Source organism: Psammomys obesus, unplaced genomic scaffold, assembly GCF_907164565.1.
Source record: "Psammomys obesus unplaced genomic scaffold, mPsaObe1.curated_primary_1811, whole genome shotgun sequence".
Taxonomy (NCBI): domain Eukaryota; kingdom Metazoa; phylum Chordata; class Mammalia; order Rodentia; family Muridae; genus Psammomys; species Psammomys obesus.
This window is the reverse complement of record NW_026591711.1, coordinates 6,924,654-6,952,423: the sequence shown is the minus strand read 5'-3', so window position 1 is coordinate 6,952,423 and position 27,770 is coordinate 6,924,654. Positions and strand designations below refer to the sequence as shown.

The window sequence follows — 27,770 nt, the reverse complement described above, 5'->3', positions numbered from 1 at the left end:
CTGCAGTTGGCAAAATGGCCTCTTTCCACAGCCCAGCCTTGTGAATCTTCCACTCTTCTGCTTTGCAGGCTCTTGTACCTGAGTTCTCTAGGGCTTCCTCCTTCTTACCTTCAAGTCCTTCCTAATTAGTTCTTTTGATGCAGCCTCCAGGACACTTTCCTCCCATGTCACACAGTGGGTCCTCTACAAACTCACAAACTGCTTGTATGGAAATGGCATTTATTCAATGTGTTGTTTCTCTTACTTTATCCAACTCTTGATGCATAGACATTCTGTTTTGTTCACAGCTGCCTGCAGCATGACCAATATTACATCTCCAAAATGCTTTCCAGATGCCTGATCAGACTCAGATACTTATCTTTCATAAAATCAAGACATGTTGTTATTTTCTTGATTTATAATTATATATATGTATGTGTGTTTACGTTTGTCATCCTCTACTATGACACATGCTCTATGAGGGTAGAGGTCATATGCTACTCAGTGACTATAATATACCCCAATCAGGTGCATAGCAGGAATTTCTTATTATATAAGCAGTGAACATTAAACTATTCAGAGTTTAGTTATAGATTAGAAAGGTACATAGTATTTTGGATTCCTTTGTTACCACTGTTCTGGGATCTCCCATTTTGTACAAAGGTCATCAGACACACCCTGGTCTAACAGACACTTCTCTTCACTATGACTTGCTGAAGGACCTGGACATGATTCTGTCATAGCTGGTGACTGTAGAGAGATTCTGCCTTTGGTCTCATGGTCAGAGGGACCAAGAGCAACCAGCTGAGTCACCCCAGAGCAGGGAGTCTGCAGCCCACTGCTGGCAGGAAGGACAGCCTCAGGGACCACACTGTGAGTTTGAACACATGACCTCTGGCCATGCTTTCCTTCTGTCCAGTTGCATTGTTGCAGATTTGCACAATGGTCAGGTAGCTCCTCTGAGAGAAGGTCTAGCTGCTGAAAACAAAGACAAAATGGAGTGTGTAAGGAGCAGGATAGGAAGCTAGGGAGCCATGGTGACATGCTACACTGGATAGTTCTTTGTCAGCTTGACACAAGTCATCTGGGAAGAGGATCCTCCATTAAGAAAAATGCCTGCATCTGATTGCCTATATATCTTGCTCAACAATGAACGTGGGAGGGCCCAGCCCACTCTGGGTGGTGTTGCCCCTGGGTAGGTAGTCCTGAGTTGTATAAGCAATCAGGCTGTTCTATTACTGGAGAGCAAGGCAGTAAGAATTCCTTCATAGCCTCTGCTTTAGTTCCTGTTTCTAGGCCCCTGACTTACTTGAGATACTGCTTTGGTTTCCCCTGATGGTCAACTGTAATTTGTAAGCCCAATAAACCCTTTGTTCTCCAAGCTGCTTTCAGACATGGTGTTTTCTAAAAGCAACAGAGTTTAACTAGGACACATGGGGAGAAATGTGTGGGTCCAGGGATCTGAGCTGCTTTTTCCACAAAGAAAGGCAGGAAGCCAGATATCACCGAGAAAGCCCAAATTGCTCACCAAAGAAATGTATGTTTGCCAAAATATTTTATAATAAGTAAACTATGTTTACTTAGGGACCATGAGTTGTACTCACCTCTCACTCTTAACTGTAAACAATATGCCCCATGAATCTTTCTTATACATTTGTTCAGAGAAAAAAAAATTCTTTTATAGATTTTAACTATGAACATATCTGTTTGGAGTTGTCCAAGATGTTCAGTAAAGGGTGTTAGATCCCCTAGAGCTGGAGTTACAGGTGGTTGTGAGCCTGTCATGGATGCTGTCCAGTTGTCTGCAGGAGAAGCACCCACTCCTGTCACTCCCTTACATGGAAAATGAATAATTAGTACTTCTCTTTCATTCAAATGGCAGGAGAAAGCTCAGCTACAAACCTGAATCAAACACCACTTGACAGCTGTGTGGGCATGAGCAGGCCAAGGTCAATCTCCAGGGGTGACCACATAACAGGTAACTTTTAGAGTATGAAATTGTCCTACCATTGGCTTATTTAAAGCAGCTCCACAATAGTAAGCTGAGACATTCAGACTCAGCATCCACTCTGCGCCCACCACAGTCCTTACCAGTAGGATCCCTTCTTTGATTTGCCTGGCTCGGTCTCCTAACTGAAACGCCAGCTCTGCCACCTGTTGCCTCAGGGCCTCCCGTAAAATCCTCAGGTGCTCAGCCTCTTCCCTACAGGGAGACGGTAGGAAAGCAAACTTCAAAATTACCACCAGTGCAGTCTTCCATTCTTCTTGACATTTCTTCTCTTAATTTTATGTGGTGTGTGTGTGTGTGTGTGTGTGTGTGTGTGTGTGTGTGTGTGTGTAGAGCAGAGGGAAACTTGGAGTTCTCTCAACAGAACTCAGGTTGTCAGGCTGGGCACATGTGCCCTTACTCACTAAGCCATCTCTCTAGTTCCCAAGATTGCTTAAAAGAGACTTTGACCTTCCTCGATACGGTTATTAAGGTAAGTCTGTCACTAGGGCATGTCACTCCCACCCCACCTGCACACTCTTTGGAGTGTTAAAAAACAATGGATTTTTTAACACTCTACCATTGAGCATATCACTACCATTGAGCCATATCACCAACACACAGTCTCCAAAAAGAAATTTTGTTGTGGCATAATTTATGTATCATGTTTACCTATTTCAAGATGAAATACATTATTTGTAAGAAAGTTACTAAGCTGGATAAGGATGACTGCTACGCAGCTCTAGAACATGCCAAATCCCAAATAAGAACATACAGCACTCCTCAATATTTGATAATGAGGATACCAACCCAGTGATGGCTCTCACAATTTCACACCGAGAAAGCAAAACTAAGACCATGAAAGCAAAGGAAGGGCTGGCGATTTCTTATTAGCCCTACTCCATCATGCTCATCTGGCCTGCCTGGTCTGATTACCTTCCCTTGCTCCAGGTGTGTGGTGTGGTACTTACTTTTTTGCTTGCCTTAGATAATTACCTTTCCTCTTCTGATATGTCCCTGGGAAAGAGTGCCTGCTGTCTCATGAAGTGCTGTTCGAGTTCTTCTAAGTGCTCCCAGAAACTCTGGCACACTAGCTTCATGGTTTCCATCTCATAGACCGTGCACTGACAACAAAAACAAAAACCTGAGAATAGTGACCTTCCTGCTAACGCCGCTGAAGGGCTCTGCCTTCCTTCCCATTTGGAATTCACTGTTTGCAAAGAAGCTCAACTATTTTTGCTAACATAGTTTGAAGAGATCAGGGAGGCCCCACCCATGGCTTTGGAAGAAATTAGAGATTGTATTTGACTAAGACAAAAGGAAGCCATTGCTGAGTGGCACTTGAGTGAGAATTAATTATGTCCATGGTGATCCAAGCTAGTACAAGACAATTCAGAGACTCAAGAGAGTGGACAGAGGAGAAAAGAAAGACTCAGCAGAGAACAAATTTGCACTTAAAAAATGGAGCCTCAAAGGCAAAGAGGATGGACATCAGAAGAAAAAGAAAATAGGAAACAACCTAGGAACCTGCTACAGAGGGTCTCTGAAAGCCAGAAGAAGAAAACAGGAAACAACCTAGGAACCTGCCACAGAGGGCCACTGAAAGCCTCTGCCGTGCAGACTGTCAAAGCAGATGCTGAGCCTGATGGCCAACTGGCGGGCAGAGTGAATGGAATTTTATGTAAGAAGTGGGAAATAGTAAGAGCTGGAGAGGACAGGAACTCCACAAGGAGAGCAACAGAACAAGAAAATTTGAACACGGGGAACTTCCCAGAGACTCATACTCCAACCAAGGACTATCCGTGGAGATAACCTAGAACCCTGACAATGCAGCCACTTCTGATGAGAACTGATAGACTAAGATCAGAAAGAAGGAGAGGAGGACCTTCCCTATCAGTGGACTTGGGGAGGGGCATGCATACAGAAAGGGGGGAAGGGTGGGACCGGGAGGGGAGGAGGGAGGGGCTTATGGGGGATACAAAATGAATAAAGTGTAATTAATAAAAGTTAAAAAAAAATGGAGCCTCCTTTAATCTTGCTCAGTTGGTACCTAGTAGCCCATCACTCTTAGCGTCAAGAATGTTAAACACATTTGCTTGTATGTATTTGTTCAAGACAATCTGCTTAGAATGCGTTTTACCCTTGCTTAGCCACATTCCTTGAAGAGGGAAATCTGCAGGATCCATTCTACTTGTCTATTAACCTCAGTTGAGAGAAATGTTAGACACCCATGCTCTCTAGGAACTAGAATCAAGACTTGAACTCTTCTACTCTTCCTGTGCCGACACCCCTCAGTCTTCAACACTAGCTATCTCTTGGTGTTCCTGATTTAATAGATTCTTGCAACTTCCAAGAACTAAAGCTAATAACTCTGACTTGAGTTGACAAGACTCTGGCATAGCACTTGGCCATACCCCTAGGATGATTACCCATTATCATCTAATGAAAGTGCTTGGCTAAGAAAGCTCAATGTTGCCAGAAAGCACACATACACACACACACACACACACACACACACACACACACACACACACACATACACACACACGCACACACACGCACACACACACAGTCTGTTGCCCTTATTTACATGTATTTAGGAATAACTGCTTAATGTTGGAGTTTTGTACTTGAAAAAACCCTGCTTCTCACTCTTCATGTATGTGTAAGGCCTCATTTGAGTTTTGGTTCCCATACATGGTAGCATGTAAACAGCTGTGATCTTTCTTTGTCTTGACAGCCAGCCAGGTTGTTGAGAGTTTATGGATGTTACCTCCCTGTCATGTCCACATTGCCACACAGCTGATATCCCAGTCTCTGGTTATTCTCATCATTCCACCCTCTCTTCCCTGTTGTTCCCTGAGCCTTAGATTTTTGCTATGGATGTAGGTAGGACATACAGTTGTGCTATGGATGTCCTGTTTTGGATTGGGTATCAAAAGGCTCACTTATTCTCTGTGTTTTGGCCAGCTGTGGACCTCTTTGGTAGACTCCATATGCTGCAAAAATATGCTTTCTTGCTGATGATCACTTCACTGAGTAAACATCACCAGGGAGACAGGCACGGAGGCAAAAACTCTAGCTTTCATTTTTAAGGACTCACAACTGTGAACACGTGTGTTGTACAATCAAGAAGTGTCTTTCTCTTGTATTTAATTTATTTGTTCATTTTATATCCCAATCACAACCTCATTCCTTCCTCTTCTCCCAGTCTTATCTGCTCGCCCACTTTCCTGATACTGTCACCACTGGGTACCAGTTCATCCTGGCACATCAAATTGTATCAGGAATAAGTGCCTCCTCTTTCACTGGGGCAAGACAAGGCAGTCCTGCCAGAGAAATGAGATCTAGAGGGATGCAACAGAGTCCAAGCCAGAGAGAGCCCCCACTTCAATTGTTAGGGGACCTACTTGAGGACCTACTTAAGGACCTGAGAGCTGTTCCTATGAATTGAGCTCAACTAGAAGACTCTCTGGGAGAATGGGCTTACATGGGCTTTGGAAAAGTAATTTAAATGAAACTCATTTGACTGCCAGGCCACAGAATCCAACCTCCTCTGCCTCTGCTCAAGACATATGTATATATAAAATCTTTATCCTCAAAATCACACGGCCAAGATCATGGCACCTTGGTGCTTGTTGTTTTACCTAAAAGTGCTTAAAATACAGTCAGCTCACAAACACACAAATGGCCTTTTGCCATTTTCTATTTTCCTAGCTCCAGGGAGCCCCTGCTCTCTCCTTTCTCTCTCTCACCCTCTCTTTAAAATACCCATATCACTCTTGCACAGATCAAAATGAAGTCTAGCTCTTTCCTTTATAATCAGTAGTTAATGAATCAAACCTGTTTTGACCACTTTAACTGCTGTCCTCTGTGTATCTCTGAACCACTGAGACCAGTCTATCTGTGGGGTACTGTGCTGATTTGCTGATCTCGTAACAGCTCTTCTGCAAGCTTCAGCTCAATGTTTGGGGGTAACCCTTTAAGATAGAATGATAAGGAGTGTGGAACTTGGATTTGGAGATTGCTTTTTATTTAATTAATTCATTTTTATTCACTTTACATCCTGGTTGTTTTTTCATCCCTCTTACCCTTGCAAACCCTCCCCCGTCCCTTCCCACTCCCTCATCTCCTATTCCTCAGTAAAGGGGAGCTCCCATTCCCATCTACCACAGCTCATCAAGTTGCATCAGGAATGAGCATGTCCTCTTTCCCCGTGGCCTGGCAAGGCAGTTCCCCCAGGGGGAGGTGATCGAGGTGATCAAAAAGCTGGCAAGTGAGTCCTGTCTGATACAGTTCCGACTTCCCTTTCTAGAGCACCCACATGAGCCCTAAGCTGCCCATCTTCTACATCTTTGCAGGGGGCGTAGGTTCAGTTCCTGCATGGTCCTTGGTTCGTACTTCCATCTCAGCAAGCCCCTCTGGGTCCTGGTTAGTTGGATCTGTTGGTTTTCCTGTGGAGTTCCTGTCACCTCCAGGTCCTTTACTCTTTCCTCCCACTTTTCCACATGACTCCCTACTCATCTCCCAATGTTTGGTTATGTCTCACAAAGCATCTGTTTTGGACAGTGCTGGGTAGAGCCTCTCAGAGAACAACTCTTGAATGTTCCTGTCTACAAGCTTAGCAGAGTATTGTTCATGCTGTCAGGGGTTGGCACTGTCCTTTAGGGTGGATCTTTGGTTGGGCCAGGCGTTGGGTATTTCCTCAATCTCTGCTCTGTCTGCTCTATTTTTATCCTTACACATCTTGTGGGCAGGGTAAATTTGGGGTTGATTTTTTTGTGGGTGGGTTGGTGTTCTATTAGGATTTGGGGATTGCCTATGGCCAGTTGGCGATTTAAGACTGTAGTGCTGTTGAAAATTCTGAAGTGCTGCCATCTCCTGGTCATTCAGAAATACACAATTTAGTCCAAGAACTGGCAAAAAATGTTTCAGGATAAAGGAAATCCAGGCAAGGAAAAAGATGGAGGTGGTGGGGTGGGAGGACCTCTCTCTTTTTCTCTCTCATTCTCTCTCTCTCTTCTATGTACAGTCTGGATTAAACCCACATAAAATACAAGGTCTACTCTACTGCCTCAACCCATTACTGCAAACTTCAACAGTAAGAGTGGCAGAGCGGCACTATAGAAACAAACCAAAACGACAACATGAGTTTTCATTTTCTAATTGACTCACCTTTTCTTTTTTTGAGACAGGGTTTCTCTATGTAGTCTTGGCTATCCTGGACTCTCATTGTAGACCCGATTGGCCTCTAACTCACAGACTCACAGATCTCTGCCTGCTTCTGCCTCCCTGAGTGCTGGGATCACAAGTATGCACCACCATCCCCAGCCACTCATACTTTTTAAACTTCACACAGTTTTTTAAACTAAATCTCTAAATATTCTAAAACATTTTCATATGTAGACATCATATTTCTTATGTATCTTATTCTGGAAATATGTTTGGTTTTGACTTAACATATTTTATTTAAACCACTCCCAAGAATTCATGTGTAAAAGGTTAATTAAATGAACAGATCAATTTTCCACTGACAAATTATAGTTACAAACTCTCATGCACATAAGAACGTAACCATATCAACAAGCTAGTCTTCTAGGTAGGCTAGATGACCACAAAACTAGCTGTAGGTTTCTCCATAGTGTCAACCATCATGGAATAAAATACAATAGTAGAGGAGGTATGCCTTTTTAAGTTAAGATTTTACATAAAATTGCTCTTACTTTCAACATCTGCCCTAAATGCCTATTGCCATGTGACAGATAGCATCCATCTCTGTCTGTAATCTTCATTTCACCCATGGCCTAGTTTCTAGTTATTTCTGTCTATACTAGATTTCCTAAGCCTTAGCTATCCCACAGCATTTAACTTAAAGCCACATTTCCTGCAGAACCTTTTCTCAGGTTTTACAGACCCACCCAGGCTCATTCACAGCATAGGTCCTTTTCCTTTTCCAGTCTTCAAGTTTCTTGAATAACACCAGGCTCATAAAAGAAAGCAACCCCATGCTCATCTGCATGTGTGTGCAGGCACCTGTGTGTGTGTCTGAAAAATAAACACACATATGGAAGTGTATATGATCACATGAGTTTACTGTTCCTGTTGAATTTGTGTTTCTGGACCCTTAAATTTAGAGGAGAAATACACAGCTACCTAGTAAAAGTCAGTAGAGTACCCATTTCTGCCAAATCAATTTATCTTTGTCTTTTCTGTATAATTGCAAATTCTTCTTTGTTGTGGTTATGTGTGTCCACGTTCACGCACGTGCAGGTGTGTGTGTGTGTGTGTGTGTGTGCATCATGAGGCAAGGAACAAGACAGCAAATTTTACAATCAACTCCTGCTGGTTTGACACCTACATCCCAGTCTGAGAATGATGACTATGCACAAAGGGCCACAAGATCTTTCCATGCTGTCATGCCAAAGGAAGCAGAACATCTGTTTCCAGATGCCAAATTATTCCACACACCTATAATTGCCTAAATCTAAGGTCCCTTTTTGACAGAAATAGAGAAAGGAAGACCCACTGGTCCATATTCAGAGAGACTCATGGTGCTGGTCCAGACTTCGTCTCTATCCCTATCATACCAAGCATCCTTAACTTAGCTTCGGGACCCCGTTGGTATAATGTTCTTGTGGAATGTATACAATTTACCCTTGTTCATTCAAATGCTGATTTCTCTACCCCACTATCTGGTTTCAATCCAGACATTGCATTATGATGTTTATTCTAAGCATCACCTGTCTCAAGTTTGTGTAAACATGCCACCATTTGTTCTCTGTATTTTCAATTAAACCACCAGCCAGTGCTGAGCAATGGAGAGCATAGGGTGGGACATCCAGATCCAGAGGGAGGAGAAGGAAACGAGTGGGAGGAGTTGAAGAGCAGAGATGGGCAGGAGAGGTCTTGGAACCATGGGGAGAGATGAACCTGACCTATCACACCCATCAATTAATAGGAACTTGAACTTTCTTGGTGCTAAATATTGCAATGAGTCTGTAATTATGTTGTATGCTTTACAGAACTTTTCATCCCTAGACAATTTTATAACAACGAAATGAATCAATTCCCTTCATATGTATATATATATATATATATATATATGTATGAATGAATGCATTAAACCCAGAGCCTTAAGCAAGTACTTAGCTACTTAGGACTCAGTACTAAGTACTTAAGAAGTCCTGAGCTATGTCCACAGTCTCCATCCCATTGTTATACATAATGGTCCTAGAAACACTAAATGGCCAGGCAAGATTATATAGCCTACTGAATTTAGAACCCAGTTAGACTAATGTGGAGATGAGGAAGGTCCATTAATATTATAACCTTGAACATATGAATTTATCTCATAAACTATAAAACACTCAACAAACATGATTCGTGTTTGAAAATAAAAGGTATGCTTTGAGTTTTCTCTGCTGTAAAGGAAGATGAACACCACCTCTGTGGTATTAGTGGTGTGTGTGGTGCATCTGTCTTTCCAGTTTTGTAAAGGAAACACTTACAGAGCACAGGTCCCTCACAGTGGTGTCCTGAAGTATTTTCAATGTCTTCATGAACCGAGCTTCAGGATCTTCTGTGTGTGAATACAGGAAATGCCTGCATATAGAGGGTTCTGGGCCAGGACTTTGCCTCCTCCCTTGGCAATTGGAACAGTGATGACAGCAGACACAACAGTGGGCAGGAATGATGTGGCAGACACCTGTTGGGGAGATGCTAGGAAAACCTGTATCCAAAGAGATGGATTTGGTGAGGGGCATAGGTCCATGAATTAAGGCCTTATTAGGTGAGGGCCTGGGCTTGCATTCACATGCATAAGTCTGAACAGCAACATCATTGACCTGCCTTGCTCCTGTCTGCAGGCTCAGGTCTGTTGTATTAATGGGGTCACATGGAGTGCATTCAAAAGCTGTTCTTGTATTATAGGTCCCCAAGCCCGCAGCACTCTGAACAGCTGACACCCGACTGGAGGACATCTGGGTTGTCACAGAGCAAGAGCTGGCAACATTTGAGTCAGTGGGAACATCTCCAGGTGGCTTATCAAGGTGGGGAATTGACTTCTCAAAGTCCTGAACAAGGTCACCTTTATGTGGCATGGCTCTTCTGTGTTGGTGAGGGAGCTGTGCTGGCCTCTCTTGTACCAGTGAGTTTTGCTGGGTGTCACGGCATACTTTGCTGCTGCCCTCTGTTCCTGCGATCTCCGAATCCACATGATAGAGATTGTCTGGAGTCCAGTCGGTCCTCGACGACCTTGGTGACTCAAAGCAGTGCCTTTGTATCAGCATTTTCACAGTACTGTTATGCCTCAGAGACCTATCTTCCTCTTCTGTGACATGAGTTACAATGACCCCCGTTGTGTTATTGCATGTAGAAGTGATGACAGATCCAACAACACTCTCTGGATGTTCTCCCTCTGGGATCGTCTTGGTGAGGGTCTTATCCTGGTTGACTGTCTCTGGTGGCCCTATAATGGCATTGAGTTGAAGCTCTTCCTCCACCACAGATGCTGAGGGCTTTCCTTTCAAGACACTTGTATCTGGGCTTGACAAAGATGAGACCACCATGTTCTTGGATTTAGAGTCATGTGATGACTCTTGCTGAGAGTCTTGCCATGATGCTGGGCTATGACTCTGGTCCCTTGGTATGCTACCTCTACATTCCTTGGGACTCTGGCTGCCTGGTAAGGAAGATACCTGCAGGGGAAACCGACATGGAAAATGAATCAGGAAGTTAGGGCAGACTAGTGAAACAGAAGTTGTGAGCATAGGCTATTAACTTGGAATTATATCAGAGTACTACTTCGCCTAACACCTCTTCCTATGATATTTAGCTCATTATTTAGAAAAATGAAAACAAAAGAGAAAGGAGAGAAAAAGTGAGCATCTCAACACTTGGTCTACTGTGATCCTATATTCTTTGCCCACTGAGTGTATATATGGTATGGGCTTCAAAACTTTCCATTTATGGTGGGCACTTTAGATTTGTCCTTCCAAGTTCTCCAGAACTGAGTGTATGATTGGAGTGTGGTTGTTAGGACTGAAAAGTGTGAAGTAAGGAGTCAGGGCCCCATTCCAGTCTCTTCTACCTGGAAGGGCTGAGGCTCTGGCAGCTCCTCCAAAAACCCACTGCTGTCGGACTGACAGCTGTTTGTTCTGTCCACTCGGGTGCCTGTGGGAAGAAAAGAGACCCAGGGGTTAGGGGAGTGGAATCATCTTGCCCACAGGACCAAGAGCAAACCCTCTCCATCTCTGGTACATTAGAGATTCCCCAAGGTCTGACCATGAGTGATCCAATGGGGAACTTCAAAGGACATCTTTTTTCACGTGTCAGAAAGCTCATGTACAGTTACATCTACAGTTTCCTGAGCCTGTAAACACATGACTTCTTAAACTTTAATATGGTTGATTGTGAGCTGAAACTCTACTGAGGACAAAAAAAATCCAAGAAGTGCATATGTCCATAAATATCACATTAATAAAACAAAAATACCTTCATGTAATATGTTTGCACATATATATTCTTTTTCCCTTGACTACATTTTAGGTAATAACTCCTAGATTTTTCTGAACTCTCATTCTAAGACGGCAAGGCCATGCTCATGTCTAGACTGTGGCTTTTGTTACTGTGAAACACTGAACAGGGCAGAAAAGCAACAGGCTAGGTTTTGGAGCTATCATAGGTACATGTTGTGTTGTATTGTGCTGTGCTGTATTATATTATATTGTGTGTGGGTGGGGTAAAAGAACAGGTACCTGATAGCAAGTCACTGTACTAAACTATGGCATTTTATTCTGAGGCAGGGTCTCACGTATTCCAGGCTGGCCTCAAATTCAATATGTAGCCAAGCCAAGAAGGATCATAAACATCTCATCCTCCTGTCTCTACATCCTGAATGATTGTACATTTGTATACTATCACACTCAATTTTGTGTACTGTTATGGATTAAATCCATAACAGGACTTCATGCATGCTAGGCAAATAAATACTCTGTTACCTGAGTTTCACTCCAGCCCAAATAATTAGATTCTCATTTACTCTAGTAACTCTTACTAATGCTAGAAGGCCTTGTCTTTTCTTGGAGAAGAAAAAGACAAAGGAGGAGTCTGGAAGTTGGTCAAAAGGATGACTGTTGATAGATATGATGCTTAGAAATCTGGTACCTAAGTGAGAACCATATAACTTCCCATTGTTTAGACAGCTAACTTCTAACTCAAAGCTCTTAGGTAATATTTATCTTTGCAGATCCAGCCTTGAGGATGCCTCCCTTAACAGCAATGCCTTCCCATTGGGCTTTCCTCAGACAGTTTTAATTGTCATATTCTGAGAAAGTAGAAATAATCTCTAAGGTGGTCCAGCCAGCCCACATCCAACTAGTTTGCCTGAGGTCAAAGTAAGAAGAAAGACACCGGCTTTCCTACAACTATGAAATTTAAACCCATATTCTTTAATTCAGACTCAAGACATTTAAAAGCTAAAAATCAAGAGACAAGGCTTTAACAGCTGAACCTGGGTAAGACTGAGGAACTCAGAGGAAAATGTTGACGTAATGGTTTCTCTGATAAAAACATCACTCTTGTTGTGTTGTTAAGGATAAAATATGGAGATCTTCACCCAAGATCTTCTTCTCTTGGAAAGCTGGAGTAATAGGGTCTAGAATTTCTCTGCCTCCTGAAACAATCAAATACTGGACAAAGTACATGAAAAATGGGATTTGTTTTGTTTTAAGACAGCAGACAGCAATTCATGACAGCAATTACTGAGAAGCAGAATCAGTGGTGTGAGCCCCAATAATTACTAAGATTTCTGCCCCTAGTTTACAAGCTTTGGTATAGGAACAGAAACAAATGGTGAGTCTTGTAAGACACCTATAATAAAGGAAGCAGAGTTAAAACTTTAGCAAGACTGAGACATCTAGAGTTTGCAGCCAGGGTGAGAAAAAAAGAAAATCCTAGGGAGAAACAGTTCTTGGGTATCTCATTAGCTATGCTCTAGCATTGAGAAGGAGCCATCTGAAGGAGTTGAAGGAAACAGGGCTCAGCATTCACCCAGGCACAAGAATAGGGTATGATTCCACCTGCCATATTGGAAAACTTCGTAATTCATATAGCACAGTTAATGTCTTGACTCAGAGGTGAGGAATAAGTAGCCTGAGAATAAACATTGTTCTGGTTCCCCAGACTGTCTTAAAAAAAATAAGACCCAAAGGAAGGGACTCTTGCCAGCTTGAACATGGCACTTGACAAACATGCCTCTGGCAATTTTGCCCCTTATCTCTATTCCCTCTGCCTTGCTAAAAAACATTAAAGTATATTCCTAAAGCTGGCTACTAACATCTATTTCCTTATTTGGCCACTTCCTTCTGAGGCTGACTGCCAAGCTCCAGATAGCAAAGCATTGAAGTATAGCAATTAAAAGCTCACTTTGGTTAACTTAATTAACATGCCCAATCAAAATATACCACCATATCCTAGTCCATTCTAACACAGATTTCCCTTTTTCTCTTATTAAAAGTTATACCTGCAAGGTCATTTGCTGCCGTTTTTCTGCCTAATTCAGAAAGCAGCCACTTTAACTTTTCTTTCCTGCTTAATAAAGGGTCTCTCTGTGAAAACAGCTTTCTGGATATTATTTGTGCCTAATCTGGGTCCAAAAGGGAGACCTTACTGTGTGGGGTCTCCTAATATCAAAGGCATCAGCGTGTGTAACTCAACTCTGCTCCAGAAGTAAACTCAAGAATAGCTTTTAGAACACTGAGCGTATATTACATGTCAAATGTGTGCCCTCACCTTCAGTGAATAGTTCCAAACCTGTGTCACACAGACAACCCTTATGAAACTCAGTAGGTCACATAACACAACACACCACACAAAAGCAAAAAAGACAGGAACTTGGGAAGGATATTTGTAGGAAATAGGATGGGAGGGAGAAAAAAGCTGGTGGGAAAGAGTAACCAAAATGCATTATATACATGAAGGAAACTGTCAATGAAGAAATACAATTAACTACAAAAGAAGCAGGTGAATGTGACCCAAACAGGGAGGGGGGGAACCCAACAAATGGAGATGAATAAAGAATTGATGCTGATGTTATAATGATCAGACAAGGATGTTAAAACACTTCTGACTATATGCCATATGGCCAAGAGTCTAGGAATATGATGAAATGTGCTAAGTGCAGACGTTGAAGGTGTGTGTGTGCGCATGCATGTACTCATTGTGTGTGTACGCATGTGTGTTTAAAGACCTGAATCAAACTAAAGATGAAAACTACACTGTTTATGATCGCTTATAATGGATAAGATTAAAAGCAAACTAAAGACTGTGTAATAAAAGCAACTAATGAAAAGAAGACATAACTGTAGAAATGATTCCAAATCAAAATAACATATGGAAAACAAGATTTTAAGTGGCAAAAAATCACACCAGTGCACCGTGGGACCTCTCTGATTGGCTGGATATATTAATAACTAGAAAACTCTAAAGAGTATGGAGAACACTTGAAATATTTGACAGAAACAAACTCCCAGCACACAGAACAAGAGAAAAACCTGTGCCAAGGCACATCAGAAACAACTTATTCAATAGCAATGATGAAGAGAAAAAGCCTTAAAATCAACCCCAGTAGGAAGGCATATTACATACAGTTAACAAATATAACAGCAGAAGGAGAATTGGCTTTGAAAGTAATCCAGTGAAAAGACAGGTGGATGACTCCTTTCAAGGGCAAACAATGAAGAGCCAGCAAAGGAGCATCAAACAAGTAAAAAGATTTAACTCTTTTCAAAAGGGAATTGAAGACTGGGGCCAAACCCAGTGGTTGAGTAGTTGCTTAGCATTGTTAAAGTTCTGAGTTTGGTCCCCTGCAATAGGGGAAAATTGTCTATGTAAACAAACATGTTAACAAGATAGCATGAGGCTTATTAGAAATACCTATGAATCTGTGAAAATAAGTACTATTATAACTTAGAGCAGATTTTATGAAAGGAACTGATCAAATAAATGCCTTGAAGCATAACATTCAATTTTTATAGAACATTTTATACCAATAATAGAATATTTGCTTCTTAACACTCAATGGAAATGAGAATATTTATTATTTATTACTGGAATTTTATTATTATATAATAATAAAAGTTTTGTTTAACATATTTTAAGACCTGGATGATCTTGTTATAGTCAAACTCAACTAGTATTAAAACTTGTCAGCCAAATGCAGGCAACATGAAAGGAGAGTCGGATTACTTTCAGGGTTAATTGTTTTAGTGAAGATAGGGAGGGTGGAGAGAGGAGGATAGAGGATGAGTTAACCAAGGTTATATGAAAAAGCCTAATAAGCATCCACTCGTTTGTAAGCTAATTAAAATTTGTAATACAAAGAAAAGTCATGGGAACAGAAGTGCCTTTCTGGGTGGAAAATGTTGCTCCAAGAAGACATTCTTTCTTCATTGTAGATCTCAGTGTGGGGCACAGGATACCTTAATAGATGAGTTATTGGTGAGAGAACCCATAGTTACACAAAACAATGTGGGACACTGCTATTGCTCACTACAGCCAGATGGTAAGTACCTATTGATGGAGACACCACTCACTTTGAATGTAGGACATATAGAGAAATCAATTTGTACTGACCAGAAACTCTTCCCTGATGGCTAGCTGACATAGTGGCAGATGGTGCAATGAACTTGCTCAAAGGGGAAAATATTAGTGGTTTATCCAGATCTGGACTCCACATGCCTTAATACTCACCTGCTTGGCAATTGGAGCCAACTGGAGCAATAGTGGCATGATGACTTGGGGCTAAACAACCTCTTTCTGATTGGATCTGAGACATGCTCCGTAGGAAGAATTTCTGCTACTGTGTACCTAGTCAGAAGCCCATGACTAGGGTAGTTATAGGCCCTAGGGGGAAAGCTTACTAGTGTTGTTTGGCTAAATGGTCATGTTCTGAAATTATTTCCCTAAGATTTATGTTTATCCCATAGATTTGACTTGCTTGGGTGACAGCTGATGCAGAGACACATAACTGGTCAAAGCGTCAAGTATAAATGACCCATAAGTGTTCAGCTCTGAATGAATCATCTATATTAACCTCTTATTGCACTCCCCCACACACAGTATGGAAGGCTCAGGAAACATCACAAAAGAAGGAAGAAAAATAAAGTAAAAGCTGGTAAAAATTGGAGGAGAGCTGTGAAATGCTCATTTCTGGGCATGATATTATTATTTCATACATCAACTACAGTAGTGGTTACCTGCACAAGATTCAACCAGTCAGAATTACAGTATGGTGGGGGGGGGTGTCTGTGGGATGCCGGAGCAGCATTTGGCTTGGAGAGCTTTCCGCCAGTTCTACATCAGCCTGGTCCACCTGGGTCACAGAGAGCAAGCCCAGCAGAAACAGGGAACCCAGCAGAGGTGAGCTGGGCATGGGGCCCACGCCCCATTCTCCCCATCATAAGGTGGCCTGTGGGAAGCTGAAGCAGCATTCATCCTGGAGATCTTTCTGTCTGCTCCCCATCTTCCTGGCCCACCTGGGCTATAGACAGTGAACCCAGCAGAGGAATCACCAGGCAGGCAAACACCAGAGCAAACCAGATAGCTAAAGGCCAGCATAAGAACACAAACAACAAAATTCAGGGCAATATGATGCCACCAGTGAGTGGTCCTACCCCAGCAAGCCCTGGAGATACTCTCACACCTAGAAAGATTTTAAATTTGAGGTTATGAAAATGATAGAGGCATTAAAGGAGGAATATAAAGCTCTCAAAGTAGCACAGGGAAATACAACCAAACAGGTGAAAGAATCGAACAAATCTCTTCAAGAAATTAAACAATTACAGGAGAAGGAAATGAACAAATCTGTTTAAGACCTAAAAATAGAACTAGAAGCAATTAAGAAAACACAATCTGACAGGATCCTGGAGTTGGAAAACCTAGGAATGAGGACAGGAACTAAAGACAGAAGCATCAAGAACAGACTTTAAGAGATGGAAGAGAGAATCCCAGGGGTAGAAGCTAAAATTGAAAAAAAAAATCAATACATCAGTCAAAGAAGATGTTAAACTTAAAAAGCCCCTGATACAGAGCATCCAAAAAATCTGGGACACTATAAAAGACCAAATCTAAGAATAATAGGAATAGAAGAATACTCCCAGCTGCAAAGCCCAGAAAATATTTTCAACAAAATCATAGAAGAAAAGTCCTCCAACCTAAAGAAATGCCTATGAACATACAAGAAGTACACAGACCACCCTGCCATATAATAATCAAAACACTAAATTTACAGAACAAAGAGAGAATATTAAAAGTTGCAAGGGAAAAAGGCCAAGTCACATATAAAAGCAAACTTACCAGAATAACACATGTCTTCTCAACAAGAAGTTAAAAAGCAACAAATTAAGTAATCCAATTAAAAAATGGGGTACAGAACTAAACAGAATTATCTATAGAGGAGTATCAAATGGCAGAAAAACACTTAAAGAAATGTTCAACATCCTTGGTCATCAGGGAGATGCAAATTAAAATGACCCTGAGATTTCACCTTATACCCTTCAGAATGGTCAAGATCAAAAACTCAAGTGACAATACTTGCTGGAGAGGATGTGAAGAAAGGGGAACCCTCCTCCATTGCTGGTGGGAATGAAACTTGAACAACCACTTTGGAAATCAATCCAGCACTTTCTCAGATAATTAGGAATAGTGCTTCCTCAAGATACAGCTATACCACTCCTAGACATATAACCAAAAGATGTTTAAGTACACAAAAAGGACATTTGCTCAACCATGTTTGTAGCAGCTTTATTCGTAATAGCCAGAACCTGGAAACAATCCAGATGCCCCTCAGTTGAGGAATGGATACAGAAATTGTGGTATATTTACACAATGGAATACTACTTAGCAATTAAAAACAAGGCAATCATGAAATTTGCAGGCAAATGGTGGGAACTAGAAAAGATCATCCTGAGTGAAGTATCCCAGAGTCAGAAAGACACACATGGTATATACTCACTTATAAGTGGATATTAGCCATATAATATAGGATAAACATAATAAAATCTGTACACCTAAAGAAGCTCAGCTAAAGAAGGAGAACCTTGGGTAAGATGATCAATGCTCACTCAGAAAGGCAAACAAGACAGACATCGGAAAAGGGAGCAAACAGGGAACAGGACGGGAGCCTACCACAGAGGGCCTCTGAAAGACTCTACCCAGCAAGGTATCAAAGCAAATGCTGAGACTCATAACCAAACTCTGGGCAGAGGGCAGGGAATCTTATGAAAGAAAGGGGAGATAGAAAGACAGGAGCTCCACAAGGAGAGCAACAGAACCAAGAAATCTGGACCCAGGGTTTTTTTTTTCTGAGACTGATACCCCAACCAAGGACCATGCATGGAGATAACCTAGAACCCCTGCTCAGATGTAGCCCATGGCAGCTCAGTTTCTAAATGGGTTTCCTAGTAATGGGAACAGGGACTGTCTCTGACATGAACTGATTGCCCTGCTCTTTGATTACCTCCCTCTGAGGGGGGAGCAGCCTTGCCAGGCCACAGAGGAGGACAATGCAGCCAGTCCTGATGAAACCTGATAAGCTAGGGTCAGATGGAAGAGGAGGAGGACCTCCCCCATCAGTGGACTTGGAGAGGGGCATGGGAGGAGATGAAGAAGTAAAGGTGGGATTGGGAGGCTACACCTGGGATACAAAGTGAATAAACTGTAATTAATATAAAAATAAAAATTAAAAAAAAGAAATTCTAAAAGCCAAAAGAGCCGAGACAGATATATTACACACACTAAGTGATGACAGATGTCAGCCCAGGCTACTATACCCAGCAAAACTTTTACTCACCATAGAGGAAGACAACAAGATATTCTACAACAAACAAACAAACAAACAAACAAATAAATAAAACCAAATTGAAACAGTATTTATCCACAAATCCAGCCCTATAAAAGATAGTAGAAGGAAAATCCCAAGCCAAGGAGACCAACTACAGCAAGGAAAACAGGTAATTAAAAAATACACATCAGTGAAAACAAAAGAAGGGAATCTTTCTCTCTCTCTCACACACACACACTACCACCACCAACATCAAAATAACAGGAAATAATAACAACTGGTCATTAATATCTTTCAACATCAATAGTATCAACTCCTCAATAAAAAGACAATAAAAAGGTTAACAGAATGGATACGAAAAGAGGACCCATCATTCTCCTGCATAGAAGAAACACAACTTAGCAATAAATATGAACATTGTCTCAGAGTAAAGGCTAGAAAAAGGTTTTGTAAGCAAATGGACCCAAAAAGCAAACTGGAGTAGCCATTCTAGCATCTAATAAAATAGATTTTCAACCAAAGTTAATCAAAAGAGATGGGGAAAGGTACTTCATATTCATCAAAGGAAAAATACACCTAGACTACATCTCAGTTCTGAACATCTATATCCCAAATGCAAAGACACTCACATTAGTAAAAAAAAAAAAAAAAAAAAAAAAAAAAAAGAAAGTTTAAATCACACATCAAACCCTACACAATAATAGGAGGATACTTCAACATCCCATTCTCTCCAATGGACAGATCATCAAGACAAAAACTAAATGGAGAAAAAAAAGAAACTAACAGATGTCATGAAACAAATGGACCTAACAGATATCTACTGAACTCTTTACCCAAGCACCAGAGAATATACCTTCTTCTCAGCACTTCACAGAACCTTCTTCTAAATTGACCATATGCTCAGTCACAAAGCAATCCTCAACAGATATAAAAAGATTGAAATAATCCCCCTCATTTTATCAGACTATCATGGATTAAAGCTGGAGATCAACAACAACACAAAAACAGAAACCCTACAAACTCACAGAAAGTGAACAACTCCCTACTCAACAATGACTAGATCAGGAAAGATATTAAAGACTTTCTAGTATTCAATGACAATGAAGGCACAATATACTCAAACTTATGGGACACAGTGAAAGCAGTGCTAAAAGGAAAGTTCATATCACTAAGCACCTTCATAAAAAATTCAAGAGATCCTATACTAGTAACTTATCAGCATAACTGAAATCTCTAGAACAGAAGGAAGCAAACACACCAAAGAGGAGTAGACAACAGGAAATAATCAGACTCAGGGCTGAAATCAATAAATTGGTAACAAAATAGTATACAAAGAATCAATGAAACCAAATCCTGTTTTTTTTTTTTGAGAAAAATTAACAAGATAGACAAACCCTTAGCCAAACTAACTAAAAGGCAGAAAGAGAGTATCCAAATTAACAAAATCAGAAACAAAAAGAGGAACATAACAACAGAAAATAAAAAAAAATCATTAGGTCTTATTTAAAAAGCCTGTATTCCACAAAACTGGAAAATCTAAAGGAAAGGACAATTTTCTTGATAGATTTCAACCAAAGCTAAAGCAAGATCAGATAAACAGTTTAAACAGTTCTGTAACCCCTAAGTAAATAGAAGCAGTCATCAAAAGTGTCCCAACCAAAACAACAACAACAACAACAAAACCAAAACAACAACAACAAATGCCCAGGTGGTTTTAGCTTAGAATTCTACCAGACATTAAAAAGAAGAACTAATACCAATATACCTCAAACTATTCTACAAAAACAAAGCTGAAAGAACATTGCAAAACTCATTTTATTAAGTCATAGACACCCTGATAACTAAACCACACAAAGACACAAAGAAAGCGAATTTCAGACCAATAGGCCAATTTCACTCATGAATATCAATGCAAAGATATTTAATTAAATACCCACAAACCAAATCCAAATCCATGGTTATCAAATACATAACCATGATCAAGTAGGCTTCATCCTAGCAATGGGATGGTTTGTATGGTTCAACATACAAGAATCCATTAATGTCATCCACCAAATAAACAAACTCAAAGAAAAATATCATTTGATCATCTCATTAGATGCAGAAAAAGCCTTTGACAAAATCAAACACTCCTTCACAAAGAAAGTCTTTCAGGGATACAAGGCTCATGCCTAAACATAATAAGGGCTATATAAAGCAAAACGATTGCTAACATCAACTTAAATGGAAGTATACTTAAAGCAATTCTGCTAAAACCAGGGCCAAGGCAAGGCTTGTCCACTCTAGCTATACCTCTTCAATATAGTACTTGAAGTTCTAGATAGAGTAATAAAGCAACTAAAAGAGATCAAGGGGACACAAATTGGCAAGGAAGACATTGAAGTATTGCTATTTGCAGATTATATGATAGTGTACATAAGCAACCACCAATTTCCACCAGAAAAAAAATCCTACAGCTGATAAACAGCTTCAGCAAAGTGGCTGGTTATAAGATTAATGCAAAAAATCAGTAGCTCTCCTGTACACAAACAACAAATGGACTGAGAAAGAAATTAGAGAAACTACACCCTTACAATAACCACAAATAATATAAAGTATCTTGGTGTAACTCTAACCAAGCAAGTGAAAGAACTGTATGACAAGAACTTCAAGTATCTGAAGAAAGAAGATATCAGAATATGGAAAGATCGCCCATGCTGGTGGATCAGTAGGATTAACAGTAAAAATGGCCATCTTACCAAAAGCAATCTACAGATCCAATGCAATCCCCATCAAAATACCAACACAGTTCTTTACAGACCTTGAAAGAACAATTCTAAACTTCATATGGAAAAAAAAAAAAACAGAATAGCTAAAATAATCCTATACAATTCAAGAACTTCTGGAGATATCTCCATCCCTGACTTCAAGCTATACTACAGAGCAATAGTAATTAAAACTGTGTGATCCTGGCATAGAAATAGACTAGTTGATCAGTGGAATTGAATAGAAGATCCAGAATTAAACCCACATACTTATGTTCACTTGATTTTTCACAAAGGAGCCAAAACATTTCAAAAGCTTGGCATAGACTTTCTAATATTTTTTACCTGGTTCCTTGATGACTTTAGCTAGAGCCCATCTATTCTCAACAGCTGAGTGAACAGACCGCCCTTGAGTACTTTCTACATCAATTTTCTATTTCAAGCTACCCTATGTCCTTTAGAGCACCTGACTGTCTATCCCCACCCGAGGAGCTCCTGACCATAGACATTCAGGAAGTAGGACTAAAGTCCACATATCCTTCATCGCCCCTAGCTATAGCATTTACAGCAAGAGTCCTCAGCAAGAGGCCTGAACACTTGGGGGAGGACAGGCAAGATAGAGTGTGAAGCCACTTGCCTTAGCAAAGGGTCGGACCCATGAAAGACTCCCAGCACACCATTGTTACACACCTTTCCAGAAAACCTCTATACGATTCTTGTTCTGGAGCAGGCTCCACAAACTAATGACTTCAATTCCCTTGCCACGATCAGAGGAAGCAGTGTATTCTGCCAGTAAGCCAAAAAATCTGCCTGTATGCTAGTTAGTCTCTAACGACCTGGTCCCTGAGCTCTACGGGTGATTTGTTCCAAGGCACTCCACCCCTCAGAATACCAAATCTCCAGATACTGAACTCCCTCACACAAAATGCCACAATATTTGCATTTGACACATAAACACCCTTTGTAGCCTCTTGAATCATCTTCGGTTACTTAAAATACCTAATATAATTTAAATGATGGATAAAACATATTTCTGATAATTTGAGTTCAAGGTTTGCAGACAGACACGGCTCTTACAGTGTGGGCACTCAGTGTAAGCAGCCATGGCACTGTAGTCTCTACACCTTCGGCTTCATTTGTTCTAAAGGATGTGTATCTGTGGCATTAACAGCAGTTACCTTTCATTAACTGTGTTTGTGTAAATCACACAATTGTTAAATCCCACTTAAGTGATATCTCTGGACTTTAATTAAACAACATAGAAACAAACTGAAAATTCACTTCTGTGGTGAGACTGAACAACAGAGTCGGGCATGATTCTCTCAAGAAAAGAGGATTTTTCAATTTTCGTTTGCTTTAGAAGTCAACTGTGTGCAGCCTGAATTATTCTGAGAGATTGAAGGAAAGCATGGGCTGATTTTCTTTAGGAGACTAAGATCTTTGCCCCTTATAAAGTAGTTTCAGTGACTATCAACAGCTAGGTGCTGGATCTTCTCATTTTCATTTCTCCTTAAGGCTTTAGGAGTTAAACAAAAATAAAGGATGAGAAATCACCTAGCCAGGGATGGCGATGATGGACTATTAAGCAAACAGACAAATACAAATGAGCATCGTTTATCACTGCCACACCCTCCTGTTAACACACAGGCAGGAGGGCTTGACTTCCGGAATAAGAACGTGGCGCTCGAAGAGGAAGGGAAGTTGTGCTGGCCCCACACAGTCCCTGAAGCCTACCAGACTATGCCTAGGAAAACTGCAGCAGGCGCTTACTGCCAAGGGACCTTTGCTGGGGACTTTCTCCCAAGGAGCCACAGCTCTCCCACCCCCGAGTGGAGGCCTTGTTTTCCACCTTGCTTCCTGAAGTTGTTGGGTTCTTGTTTGTTCTTCTAGAGAGTTTTTTTTGTTGTTGTTGTTGTTGTTGTTTTGTTTTATCACCCAAGCTTTTGGTCTCGTAGGTCCCTGTTCTAAATCAGTTAGATAAATGACACCCTCCTTCACTGAAACCTCTCTGCTTGATATCTTCTTGGCCTCACCGACTGCCAGTTCACCAACTCCATTTATCCTGTGGCTCAAAGATGCTAAACTCTAAATCTGTTTTACTGACTTCCCATTGGAACACCAAACTGACTCATCTGATAGATTTATAGCCACACCCACTAGCTTTGCGTCCTGTCCCTCCTACGTGGGGCAGGACTTCTGTTACCTTGGGCTTCTGATGAGATTAACACCCAATAATACGTGTGAATCTACTAACACATAAATATCTTGTCTAATTGCAGGTAAGTTCTTTCCAAGGGCATCATTTTAACTATGATAATTCAGTCTCTGTTGGTATCCCCGTTTATACTATTCGTGACTGTGGTGACTAGCGTTAATAGTCATTAGAAATTAACTTCTGCATTGCACAATTGTCTTCTGGGATTTAGATTTCACCCTTTCAGTTGGGTGAGCCCTGCCTGCAGGTGGGCCTGCTGGATTGTGTTAACACTCCTCTACCCAAGAGAAAGACGCCTGAGGCACTTTGTCAAAGTCACCACCAGATGGCAGCATTACACCAACCACGGAGGAGCCAGGCCCTTGCCAAGGCCCTCCTACTGAAGGAGCCGCCTTTCCGGACAGTGTCATCAGTAAAAGCACCTGAGTTGCATTGAAAATAGTCTGAGCTCAGAGAGTCTCAGGAAACAAAAAATGGTAAGGAGTTGAAATGTAAATTGCGAGGAGATGAAGAGAAAGCGGTATGCAGCGACAGAAAGTATGCCAAAATCATGCAGAATAAGAACTGTGGTCCAGCCTTAGACTTTGGCGTTAAATCATCCACATCAATGACATCTTCATTACCTATTTAATTGTCAAGTATCTATCACATTCATTGTCCCAGGGTGGAAAATTCTGTGACAGCTCAGCGCTGAGGCTGAGTCACGTGTCTCAGAACCGGTGTGGACTTACAGATGAGGCAAAAGCAGATGGCCCCAGGACGGGGTAGGAAGCTGAGATGAGCAGGGGCTGCTTTGCTCAGTCAGAAGCAATGAGGATGGTTTGGACTGCAGTGGCTATCACAAAGGCACTTAAAAAAAAAGTGATTTCAAATGCTTCAGAACATCTTTATGCTCTGTCTTCTGGTCCCCACATTAAGAAGTCAAAATGGAATTACCTACCGTTCGTAGCGGGATTATCTTCTAGAGCCTTCCTCAGTGCTATCATCCAGCTACTTTACACACAGAATTATTTATATGTGGCAGAAAATATACAACTTTTAGAAAATGCTCCTGCTACAGACAGCCAGATATGTAGTACTTCCTATTGTCTGGTTACACAGGCTGTGTCTAGGCCCCTTTTTCTGAAGATGGCTATCTGACTTTAGGTCCTCTGAAGACGGCTCTCCTCTCTTGTAGGACCCCTTATGTCCATCCTCATGGACGGGGTTTCCAGGTCATTTGTTCTTTGCACTTTTAAATAAGCTCTTGGACAATTCGCTCTAAGACCAAGCCCTCAAACCTAGTTTTAGGAGCTGACATGCTGTCTGGCCAGCATGAAAGAGAGAAGAGCGGTTCTCTGTTCCCTCTGTCTAGTTCAGTTTAACACACATAACCTACCAGTTTCCATCCTTGTAAGGTTTGTTCTGGGTCCTGTGGGATGGAGGTCCACTCTATCAAGGATAGTCTGACCTCCATTCTGAAGTTTATCTGTGTCATCCCTGGCTTTCCCAAACATTCACGCTGCCAGCCAAGTCCTTGCTGATACAGTGAGGACAGGATGCAGAGGCAGAGTTGCAGATGTTCTTGAGGAATCCTTCATCCCTAGGAAATGTGCACTGGGTCTTCTTGGGTCTTATACTGTTCTAAATACTGCACAGCATGCCAGCAAAGATACTTGCCCTTCTGAGCTCATGACTGCCTTTTGTCTGATTCCAGGAAGAACTGAAGAAGAGATGGTATGTTGATGGGTTTAGGAAAACCCATCTGAGATGAGTTAGTGCGTCCATCCACACCAGAAGCTCCACACCACAGCTTCTTTTATAGAAGATTCCTACAGCAAACCCAAGAGCATCCGTGAGCACTCAGACGATGCTTGGCAAGCTCTTGAATCTTAGGATTTTTCCCTCTCCTCTTCTTTCTTATTGTTTCAGGTTTACCTGTTTCTCCTTCATTCATAAGAACTGCTACATTTCTTAGCCCCTGGGGGAAAATACTTCCCTAAAATGAACTTATTTGGCTTGATGCTATTAATTAATTCACTATTATAAAAAATAGTTCAATATTATAAAAATTTATACAATATTATAAAAAATTTCTAAGGTAAAGACACCTTAGAAAACAATAACAAAAAAGAAACCATGTTACATAATCTAATCATGTGGGATGGCAAAGTATTTCTATGTACTCTGGCCCAGTTGAGCACCTATGCACAGGTATGTATTATACCCACTTTGTAGCCTCCTTCTTTTCAAATAACATATTGTGAATTTTTATGGACAATTCTTAAAATGTGTGTGTGTGTGTGCTTGTGTATGTGTGTGTAAGCACTTGTGTTTTCTCTGAATAAAACTCTCTCTTTTCATGCTCTTCAGAAGCTTGGAAAGGCAACCTCTAGTTTCTTAATAGCTAAATGCTTTGTGGATTATCCTAGAATTAATGACATTTTAAAGATTTACTGTTTAGCCCTATTACAAACTCTGTAGGCTCCGATAGCAGCTTACCTTTGGGGTGTACCAACTGATTCAATGGTAACACAGATGTTCTGGGGTAACCAACAACCTTTAAAATTAGAGTTAGACACAGTCCATGAAATGAAATCTACACCTAATATTGTTAAGAAAGTCAAGAACCTAAGAATAGACAGGTTATGGGCACTAGGGGAAAACCAACCATTATTCTGCTAAATGAAAATAGCAATAAAATAACTCCTAATGACGTATTGTTATATCCAGAGAACAGTGCATGGCTCATCCATCATCAAAAACATTTTTTCTTGTAATAATTAACACCCACAACTGCACAATGTGCAGAGAGTGAGAGACTTTGAAATGGTCATCTTTAAATGGTATGTTTGAATCAATTTCCAACACTCCGGGGTTAGGGATTGATGTGAAAGAGGAAGCAGAAAGATTTTAAGAGCCAGGGTTGGAAAACCCTGTTGACTCCAAGAAAACAGCATTTTCCAGACACAATAGAGCTGACACACATATAAATTTACAGACGGTTACAGCATGCGCAAGACCTGCACAAATTCCAAGTGAGCACAAAGTCCCACCTCTAATCAAGAAACTGCATAGTGATGGCTGCTGGGACAGGGAAAACCAGTTTTCTTCAATGGAGCCACACAGAATATATCAACTACACTTCAGCAAAGAGCTTGTGTTCAGTATTTTATTTTATTAGAGAGAGAGAGAGAGAGAGAGAGAGAGAGAGAGAGAGAGAGAGAGAACATAAAGTTGGATGGTACTGAGGGGAGAAAAGATGTGGAAGGAGTTAAGGAGGAGAAAGAACATGATCAAACTACTGTATAAAAAGTTATTTAAAAATAAAAATCTTCTATTTAAAGCTCATCTCCAATGTTATTTGTTAAATATTCACTTTTTAAATGTCCATGCTCTCTACAAACGGAGATAGACATGTGACTCTCATCTAAAGGTTGGCCTCATTTAATAAATTTGTAAACATCATTAGGCACACTATTTAACTGTCTCTTTTTACTTGATTTGTCATATTTTTGCATACTTATACCCATTCAATTTGCTTTTTTACTTTTCTTTGCTTCTTTAAGTGTATATCATTTTTAAATAACTCTAAATCATTTTCCTCATAAAGCTTATTCACTCTTTCTGCCACTGTTATTTTGAGATGCAGTTGGTCCTATTGCTTTTTGATTTTATGTTGTGTGCTTTTGCGACTGTGGTAGACATAGCAAAAGCATGTTGCATTGGATGAGAATCTAACCCTTCGTTCTGAAAATTCAACATAATGTTTCCAGCCCTCCCACCCTAAACACATCCGGTTTTATCTGAAAATAATGAGTCTTTCTATTGAGTCATTTGGGGTCTCTGTCAGATCAGCCTTACTCGTGATTCTCTCTCATTCACATAAAAGATAGACACAGGTCTTACTTTATGTCATGCTATTGGTGTCTTAAAAGTACTGAACTTACTTTCATGTTGAAATAGGACTAATTTAATTCACACACACACACACACACACACACACACACACACACACACACACAC

At 40.8% G+C, this 27,770-nt stretch overlaps 1 protein-coding gene across 1 annotated transcript in view; it reads right to left on the bottom strand.

Annotated features, from left to right (window-relative positions):
• Positions 1-606: 606 nt before the first annotated feature.
• Itprid1 (ITPR interacting domain containing 1) overlaps positions 607-27,770 on the bottom strand; it is a 99,067-nt gene continuing 71,903 nt past the window's right edge. The window contains exons 9-13 of the mRNA XM_055611821.1: positions 11,055-11,137; positions 9,475-10,662; positions 2,963-3,090; positions 2,071-2,182; positions 607-957 (exon numbers count right to left, since the gene is read on the bottom strand). Coding sequence (XP_055467796.1) covers positions 607-957; positions 2,071-2,182; positions 2,963-3,090; positions 9,475-10,662; positions 11,055-11,137 — 1,862 coding nt within the window. The remainder of the gene's footprint in view (positions 958-2,070; positions 2,183-2,962; positions 3,091-9,474; positions 10,663-11,054; positions 11,138-27,770) is intronic.